The sequence below is a fragment of the Lactuca saligna genome, chromosome 4, assembly GCF_052625555.1.
Source record: "Lactuca saligna cultivar CGN05327 chromosome 4, ASM5262555v1, whole genome shotgun sequence".
In the NCBI taxonomy this organism is placed as follows: Eukaryota; Viridiplantae; Streptophyta; class Magnoliopsida; order Asterales; family Asteraceae; genus Lactuca; species Lactuca saligna.
The window spans coordinates 14,442,795-14,453,317 of NC_136420.1; the positions used below are offsets into that span (position 1 = coordinate 14,442,795).

Genomic DNA, 10,523 nt, shown 5'->3' on the forward strand with positions numbered 1-10,523 from the left:
TCTTGTAATTTCATTCACCTTGAGAGGTATCGTAAAGAGTATGGTACTAAAGATAAGATAACCAATGCTTGAAAACAACATAGAAGTTTGAAGGATAAAACATAACTATAGATTAGATATCCGATTCTTTACATTTTATGCATGTTATTAAGGATGTGAAACAAGAAATATATGGAGTAGTCACTATGCATAATTGGCTTTTTCGTTCTGTTATATTTCTTACTTTTTATGATTGGTGTTGGGTTGTCAAGAGAATTGAAGCTTCATTCTACAGTTTGGAGATGATACAAAGTGCAAGGTGTTGAGTTGCCTATTATCCCAACTTGAAGAATTTTGGTATGCTGAAAAAACTATTTGTGAAGTGGAGATTTATAAGTGCATTAATAATCAATCATGTTTGAAAGAAGTCATGTAATGTGCTAGTACAGATTCGCTACCGGAAGTACTCTCCAACATAATGAATACATGGAATGTTGGTACCTATGTTTATGTTGGCCCTTGGGTACACTTTATTCTACATGAAAATGCCTTCCCAGACAAGTCATTGCTTCGATTTGAAAAGTTTGAGCTACTTTCATGTTCTAGATTCAATGGTTCCAACATAAAATCATATATAGTTCTTGATGCAACTGATTTGGAGCATCTTGAAGGTTTTGAGAATTCTTTAATAATTCTCTCAGAATGGCTTAGACTTGTACTCGATTGGGGAAAAACCAAATGTTTTTATTCTTTAAAAATTCTTTCAGAATGGATTAGATATGTACTCGATTGTAGAAGAACGCAATGTTTTTTATTCTTTAAGAATGTTATTTATTCTTTAAGAATTCTTCCAGAATGGAGTAGACATGTACCTGATTGTTAAAGAACACAATGTTTTTTATTCTTTAAGAATGTTATTAATTCCATTTGCATAGAATATTATAAGAATGTTATTTTTGAACAATGTTAAGATATAATTTACCGAGTATCCAAGTATTTTTAACATATATTCTGAAAGAATATAAACACACATATCAAACAATTACATAATTTTCTCATGACAATTTGGTTCAGTGTTTCTAAAATAATTAATAAACAACGTATTCTTAAATACTTTAATCTAATTTCAAATTAAAAGAATTATAAAAATGAATAAAACTAATAAGAATGGGTATTTAAAAAAATAACAATAAAAGAATTGATATTACAATTCCTAGAAATCGTTCATGCATAATCCAATAAGAAAATCTAACAATTCCTTAAAATTTGCATTTTCTATATTTGATGGTAGACAATTTGACTAGTTTACCCTTATGGCTGTTTAATAATAAAAAAAACAAATAAATTTCTTTCTATTTATTTACCATCGTGTCATTATCCATCTTAACCATTCATTTTCTAAATCCAATGGTCATAAATTGGTCATACAATCACATTATATTTAGAGTTCATATTTAATCCTAACCTATATATACAATCACACTATATATATATATATATATATATATATATATATATATATATATATATATATATATATATATATATATATATATATATGAAAAATGAATATACCCTTAAAGGTATATAAGTTTAGGTACCCAAACAAATCATAATACATCGTTTTATTTGATATATTCATTATAATATTCTTAAACTTCAACCCTATCTTGATTTTCTTTCAAGATATTCAAAATTTCACTATTGTCATTCTTTTACATCACATCTTTTTGTCAAATACCTACTAGGCTATATATGTATTGTAGTTGAAAATGAAAATTACGTAAGAAGAAGATAAATGTGTAAATTATAAAAATATTGGAAGTAAATCAAGTTAGAAGTTAAATTATAGGAATATCAGACAATTAGAATGTATTTTATGATACAAAACGACATAGTATGGTGAGTTTGGGTACCAAAGCTTATGTACCCTTAAGGGTATATTCACTTTTCCATATATATATATATATATATATATATATATATATATATATATATATATATATATATATATATATATATATATATATATATATATATATATATATATATATATATATTGAATATACCTAACAACCTTATATAAGCTTAGGTACCTAACCTCATCAAACTACGCCATTTTGTATTAATTTTTTATTGCAATCATCCAAGGTTCTTAAACTTCATCCCTAAACATGATTTACTTCAAAAAAAATTGGAAATTCATCATTATATTTCTCCTACATCCTTACATTTGTAGCGGTAGGATATGAAGTCCATTAGGTGGTATTCGATAGAAAGACGTGATGTAAAAGAAAGATATTGTTGAAAATCCAAAGATTTTGGAAGTAATCAAGTTATGGGGTTGAAGTTTAAGAACCTTAAGCAATTACAATGTAAATATGATACAAACCGATGTAGTATTATGGAGTTAAGTACCTAAGTTTATATAAGGTTGTTAGGTATATTCACTTTACTGTTAATGATCCTGGAATAAAGATTTCTCAATTTTATATTAGGCAAGAAAACAATTGATCATTTCATGGATTGTTATATATATATATATAACAATCCATGAAATGATCAATTGTTTTCTTGCCTAATATAAAATTGAGAAATCTTTATTCCAGGATCATTAACAGTAAAGCCGTGATTTTTTTTAACACAAAATGACACTCATCTTATTCTCTTTGTGATCTTCTGTTTTTAGTGGTAAATGTTCACGATGAACTTGTTCTTTTCTTTTCCTGCTTATAATGATTTCTTTCTAATTTCTCTAGTTGGGAGCAAAAAGAATTATTTTTCGTGGTTAAAAAATTAAATTTCGATATTATGATCACGATTTTACAAAAAATGTAAAATTATATTAGGTTAGTTCCTTTTAAAATGACATTTTTGTCAAACATTTACATCGTATATCTTATAGTCAAATACCCGCTTATAAATACTTCCTTTGTCAACCTTAATATTTCCATGTATTTTTTTTGTAAATTTGTGTAAATTTATAACATTCTATAGTTTCGCTTTGGAAAATCTTCAATAAAGAGCCAATATTTTTTGGTTAGTTTACAGTTTAATTCTAACTTTTATTTTTTAAACAGAAAAATTATGATTATTTTATATTTTGCTCAAATTAAGGAAAAAATCCTTATTTTTTTCAAGATAAAATGATAGATTGTCATATAAAATTAGATAATCATTACTGTTTTGTTCAAAAACTAAATATTAAGATTAAATCTTAAACTAACCCAGAATATTAGAACTTTATCGGATATTCTCCTTTTCACTTATAAAATAGTTTTGTTTCATTCCTTTCAATCCCATAAACAAAGTTATGTTCCAATATGCAAATCTCTGAATGTAAAAGTACATGTTCCCCAGCACAAAGTGTGAGGTGTATAAGGTCCACATTGTTACTATTACTTGGTAAAGATTGAATTTCATAAATGGTCCTAATAGTTTTAAATCATTCTCTCAAAGGGTTTTTTATGAAGCTTTTCTTGGATGAATTTCACCCTAACTTTTGTGTACACTCATACATCATCAACCTAAAACGTAAGCTCTTAAGATAATAAAATCAAAAGGGAACAAATCTCTTCATTTGGAAACTCGAAGTAAAACAAGTAATTTATACGTTCTTTCTTGAGAATCTTCCCTACCCACCAACCATCTATATGGTATGCACCAACAATGTCAGACTTCAAGAAATCACTCACCAATATTAGTAGTAGTAGTAGTAGTAGTATGTAGTATCAATAATACCTAAGGAGGCACCGGCCGAAGTTAATCAACATAAGAAAATTCTCTTTGGGGCCTAAAATTGTCGTCATTCAGAAGGGTATGATACAGAATCTTGATTTATGTTTTGGAAATCGATAAGATAACGTTTGCTAAGTAGAATAATTCTTCAAAACTCACCTCCTTGCTAGAAACCTTGACCCTGCTACCTCTTTCAAGTTTCATTTATTTTGATTTTTTGTAAGGATTTCGATGAGGGGTTCCGGTTTTAGAAACCAACGGGTACAACGGCCTCAAGGAGTGCAATGGTGTCAGAAACAACATTGTTGGTGTTTTAATGGTTTCGATGAAGGTTTTGAAGTAGAGATTAGGGTCCAATAAAGTGATAATAGGGGATGGTATATTGGAGAATGGTATTTTAGACATGTCATATAGTTATGTTAGTACTTAACGATACTGACTATTAGGTGTTCATTGTTTTTTGTAAATAAATAAATAAATTATTAAAAAAAAAAAAAAAAAAAAAAACTCTTCTGATCATTTATTGTTGTGTGGCGCAGCATACGCACATCACTTTCCATCTCGCAACAGATTATTTTTTAAAAGGTCGCAGACTAAAAAACATTTGTGCGTGTTCTGCACCATACAACATTGGTTTACCTCTTTAAACCTCTTCCTAATCTAAACCTAAAAAAATAGTAATAATAAAGGAACGGGACATCGAAAAAAACGTCGCTCATCCGAAACAAGCTCCCATCATCAGGTCCTCCTCAGCCTATCGCCGTATCTCAGGTCGTCTTCGTCGCCGGGAACCCTCGTCACCGTTGTTGCAACCCTTCTCGTCGACATCTTCCTCGTCGACATGTAGGTTTTTTTTTCTGATTTATGATGTAGTTGTTGCTGTAATCGATTTGTTATTAATGTTTGATGAAATCGATTGTGTTGATTTATTATTAATGTTTGCTAAAATCTTTGCTGAAATCAAACACTTGTAAGTTCATGTTGATTTGCTGAAAATTTTTGCTCAAATTCAATTTTCTGATTTGATGAATGTCAAGGAAAAGTCTAATTTTGTTATGTTGATTTGCTTCCTACCCATGTATATGTTTCCTTTTCTTTGTTGAATTGGATGTCTAAAGTGTGTGATGGATCTTTATACATGCGGTAGTAATTTAAGAGAGAAACAGGTGCTCGATGAAATGTTTGAGAGATTATTAATGTTTAATTTAATTGCATTTTATTTGGTCTTATATGGCACATCTCTAGTAACAAATAAATGCTCAAAAGGACAAATGGTTGTGTGTGCCTATTACGAAGCTATTCGTACGTACATCTCTGTAATTTCTTTATAAAAATATAAAAATATGAATTATTTATGCTTGAAATTAGAAGTATGTTGGTAAAAATGTGATGTATTTATGCTATTTGAAATCACACTTGTATTTGTGGAGTGGTGAAGCAAAAGAAAACATTTGCCAAAAGTGTTAATCAAACTTTTGTGAAAGAACTCCGAATCAAAAGCGATTTAAAGCAACTCAAAATGACATTATTTAACAATTTTAATGTTAGTTCATTTAATTTGTAAATAATATTTAATAGTATTAAATGTTTTTATAAAAAAATATAATGAATTTCCTTTCAATGTTGTAAGACTGAAATCATTAAAAGTTTGATGTTGAAAAACTATTTTAATTTTGTAAAATTATTATATTTAAATTTCAATTTATTGCAGGAGTCTACAAATGTAGACTTTATAAATTTTCGTTTTGAAAAAACAAACACTTAGAGTTAGTTATAAGGATTAGTGACACTACAAAATCCATAGTTATAGACAATTTGTGCAAGAAAAGTCTCATAAGTTTAAAAACCATGAGGACCATTCATATAATTTAGTTTTTAGTAAATGCATTTAAAACCAAAATCAATTAGTAATTTTATTTTATTTTATTTTTTGTATTTGCATAATTGGATGAAAATTTTCCCCATATGCCCTGCTGCTTTATAATACACAACTCAATTCCTCTATTTAGAATCCAAAACACAACTATATTTCCCAAAAAAAATAATAAATAAATAAATAAAAGACATAAAGCAAACACGTTACATAAAAGACCGTAGTATCATACGATCAGCCATGATTTTTTTCTCTTTTTCATTTTTTTTGCATACTTATGACCAACAACAAAATTCACATGGAGAATATAATAATACACCAAAAATCACCTAAAACACTCCCAAAAGAGCTTCTCAATTTCAAATTTACACTAAAAAAAATATTCAAATTCATTTTTCATATATGTTATAACAAAATGATATCATTCATTCATCATAACAGAGCCGCCCCAAACGGGTTGGTGGTTGGCGGCTGATTGTTGTTATTGAGCGGAAACGACCCAAACCCTGAATCAACAAAAGGGTTTGGTGGGGCCATCATTAGGTTCGGCTGTGGCGGCCCGTAGGCGGAAGCAGGCGGTTGGTACGGACCACCAAACGGGTTTGGTTGAGGTTGAGGTTGATGTTGAGGTGGAGCAGAATGAAACGGGTCGCCTGATTCAAACGGGTTGGGTGCGGGCGACCCGTATATTGGTTGCTGGGATGCTCTGTATGCACCTTCATCGTATAAGCTGTTGAGTGTCAGTGAATCCAATCCACCACCCTGCCAACACAGTTTTGGAAGTGCTCAGATCAGCATTGTAATAAATAATAAAAAATAAAAATGAAAGTAAAGTGGGATGCTATAAATATAAATGAACAAATCAATGAAGGGTAAATTAGTAATTATACCAGTTGGCGATCTTGAAACGAAGAAATATCGGTGCTGGGAGTGGAGACCAATGCAAGTTCCCATCCAGTTGGATCAAAATCTTTTGTTTGAACACCACCAGATCCATTCGACACCCCATCTACACCCAAATAAATAAATAAATAAAATCATTTCTCAAAAAAAAAATAATAATAAAAGACAAATTACCAGTTGGAATAATGGCAAGAGCCAATGCGTTGCTATCTTCTATTGATGATGCATTTGGCGCATCGAAATTTAACCCCTAAACAAATTAGATACAACCGTGATTAATAAAGAATTAAACAGGATTATAAAATTAATAAGTTATTAAAATTACCAGTAAATCATCAGGATCCCGGCTGTTGAAAGTTGGTGGGGGAGGGGGAGGTGAAGGGGCAGGGGCAGAATCGTCATTTGACACATAATCGTCTGTCGAGTCGGGTATAGCTTCGTTAACAGGTGAATTTGTATCCTCTTGAGGGTCGGTGTCTTCTTCTGGTTTATATGTCAGCATAAGCCTTTCTGGATATTCCTGAAAAGGGTAAAAGATTTTGAGAAATTTATTAAAGAGAGAGAGAGAGAGAGAGAGAGAGAGAGAGAGAGAGAGATTATTAGATTTGGGACTAAAAATGCAAACACACCAAAGTTTCTGATGGAACGGAGACCATTCGGGGTGCTTCTCTTATGTACTCCTCCATTGTTGCAAGAAAGGATTGTGGAGGCTGTGAAAATAACAAATTGGTAAATTACCAAAATAACCCTACATGAACTTTGGAAATGATGGGTAAAAGAGTATAATTTTACCTCTCTAAGAACAGGGAACTGAAAATTTCTAGCAAGTTCCAATCCTTTGCAAACTTCATAGAAGTCGGAAAGAGTCCCAGCCTGCAGGAAATTCAATTTAAATATATTATATTGCATTATTTAATTATGATTGATATAATTTTCCAATAAAATATATTTCCAAGTTTTTTTTTGGATAACAGAATTGTAAATTGATTAAGATCTGACCTGTTGACCGGCTCTTTTATATATATCCAATGCTTTAATGGCTTCATGTCTTGGCATCTCAAAAAACTGACATAAATAAATATCGATTAATGGTTATCAAAATAAAAAAATCAAGTACATATAATCATAATCAACATGTAACATATATAACAAAGAATCACCTTATCAATGAGATTGATAATTCCATCATTTACTGCACAATAAATTTTAAAGCTCTCTTTGAGTACCTAAAAAAAACACACAAATCATATAATCATAAGTTTTTAATAAACATATTACATATATAGTATCATTTCTAGATAATGAATACAAAAGGACAAATGCCATGCATACCAATGCAAGGGCATATTGTATGACATAATTCCCAACAGCTGCCCCTTCAGGCTGCAGAAAAATTAAATTTTCATTCAAAGAAATTACAAAATGTTTTTTTTATATAAATAAAAAAAAAAAGGTAACAAACCCTGCATCCCATAAGACGATATAATAGTTGTTGTAATGAGGGCAATTGCTCCAATAATTGTTCACTATCCAAATCCCTAGTTCTGCTATAACCCTGCACATGACATGACAGATCAGGTTGTACTGTGTTTTGTGTGCATTAGATATGACAGATCAAGTTGTGCTGTGTTCTGTGTGCATTTGACTAAGACTGATGTAATTGTACCTTATTATCTTCACCTTGAGCAGGTCTAGGGATACGTTCGGATTCAATGTCATATTTCAAGATTTTAAAGCATTCGAGTCGTTCTTCCAAGAAGAGTCCATATGTACGAACCCAAGCAGAACAATCCCAGGCTGTTGAAAAGTTGTGAAATTTGATTTAGAATCGATTATAATAAGCTATGAAAATGAAAGAAAGATAGAAGAAAAAAAGAAACCAATAGGGCTTGAATCGTCCTTGAAATTAGCTAATTGAAGAACACGCCCTCTTTGTTGGAAATTTAGAAGTTCTTCCCTGAATGTTGGATCACCTTCCCTTAGTGCTCTATGTATGACTATTAGCGTCTTCAATGCCACCTGATATGTGATTTGAAACGTGAAGTTTTGCATAAACATGAACCCTAATTCGTATCCAGATATCCAACTATAACAATGAAAATCAGAAGGAAGCATGAAAACCCTAATTCGTAGATAACAATACCGTCCAATTGCGAGTCTTGGCTAATCGTCTTGCTAGGGCATGTAAACAATACTGTACATCTGCTCGAGGCCGAATCGCAGATGTAGCAGCCAAAACTTCTAGAAAAAACGAATACATTTAACAGTTAACATCTACCATTAATCAGTTATAGATGATGAAACTTGAAAGAGGAACTGACTTCTGATGTGTCTCTCTTTGGGTGGGCATTCGACATGATTTGTAGCTTTAACGATGGCAACATCCACATCCTAAATCACACATCAACACCAAAAATCGTAATTATAAGATAGAATTGAAGGGTAATCGCGAGAAGAAGCGGAGGAACTGACCTTGAAATCGCTATTGACGTGGGCTAATCCGACTGTGGTTTGATCTTTAAGAGCGCCGTAGGCTTTCCGCCAAGTCTGCATAGTAGCCATATCTCTAAATTGATTGATCGAAGAGGGGTTTCCCGATTAGATCGGCGAGTATCTCGATTGATCTAATAGTATGGTGTCTGTGTGTGTTAGAGAGAGAGAGACACAGGTACAGTTGGTGATCAGAGGTTCCTTCTTTCTTGTTCCAAAGAATCTATGGATAATCGGTTGTTACACCTTTCCTTTGTTTGATTAAAGAAAAGTATTATTATTATTATTATTATTTATTTTCTTTTATGTTCATAATTTCAACATTTGGTTGGTTTCTGGAGGCCCAAAATTGGTACTCCGTCATCATACGACGGTCCCTCTTTCTTGCTTTTTTTAACAGCCAAGCTGGCCTTAACATATGACTTGACCAACATTTTTTATTATTATTATTTTTTCATAAAAATAACATGAATTTAACCTTACATTTAAAAAAAAAAAAAAAATCAGAAAATTTAATTTACAGTTATGAGTTAACTTATTATGATTAATTTTTTATTAATCTGAGTTTTTTTTTTCAGATTCATATTTTACGCAGTCCCCGGTCGGCATCAACAATATGATTGGTGATTTAAGTATTTGCAAACATTATTATTATTTTTTATGGTTATTTATATGTTAGAATGTTATTAATATTTATTTTAAAAGTTTTAAAATTTTAAGATCTTCAACTAAGCCGAGTGATATGTAGTCCCCGGTCGGCATCAACAAAAGGCTAACAACTTTTATAGTATTTAATCAATATATTAATAAAGAAAAATGAAACACGACACAAACTGTCTAATTAATAAAATAAATAAATCAAAACTATCACATCTTGCACTTACAATCCAATATAAATAAGTTGAAGCATCCACATTTCTCTGTAGAGTTTTTTCATAAAAATGAAAATTATTTTATCTTCATAATATTAGAATTTTTTCTATTTGTTTATTTATGGTATCCATTACTTTTGTTAATATTGGTTTTCTATAAATTGTCAATTTCCAATCTGTTGAGAACTTGTATGGACCAACCAAATCATTGAAAAAAATTATGACAAAGCTTTTTGTTAAGAAAACTTTAGTTTGAAAAAACATACTCCACTAGCTTTTTTCAACTTGTTTGAAAAAATTCTTAAAAACTTTATATTATATATGCTCTAGATAATTAAAATGGTTGAATACTTTAGGTATTTTTTTTTAATAAAAATACTTAAACTAAGTTTTAGTAATTAAAGTTAATATCATATCTTATTAAGAAACAAATAAGAAAGTATAATTATGTGTTACATCCATGACTAGTTACGCCATAATTAACCATAAATGGGAGGTTCAACGTCTACACCAACTCACAAAGTAGCCATGTGGAGGTTCAACATCCACACCAAAGAGATGTGTATAACGAATCTGAAGCATTTTAAGTGGCAAATATTTTTCATTTTGTCAAATTAGATTTTTATTATATAAGACAATCATATGAAAACCAAATTTGTTCATATATG

General features: G+C 30.4%; 1 protein-coding gene across 1 annotated transcript; it reads right to left on the minus strand.

Moving 5' to 3' along the window:
* Window positions 1–5,796: 5,796 nt before the first annotated feature.
* Window positions 5,797–9,257, minus strand: LOC145041280 (putative clathrin assembly protein At2g01600). Its single transcript, XM_078989290.1, has 15 exons — window positions 8,966–9,257; window positions 8,815–8,884; window positions 8,637–8,734; window positions 8,374–8,512; window positions 8,160–8,290; window positions 7,956–8,048; window positions 7,826–7,876; window positions 7,654–7,719; window positions 7,493–7,558; window positions 7,286–7,366; window positions 7,123–7,203; window positions 6,819–7,013; window positions 6,668–6,743; window positions 6,481–6,599; window positions 5,797–6,352 (listed from the first exon to the last, which is right to left on the minus strand). Exons 1-15 carry the CDS (start codon window positions 9,053–9,055, stop codon window positions 6,023–6,025), a joined length of 1,686 nt encoding a protein of 561 aa, XP_078845416.1. The 5' UTR covers window positions 9,056–9,257; the 3' UTR covers window positions 5,797–6,022.
* Window positions 9,258–10,523: the final 1,266 nt, after the last annotated feature.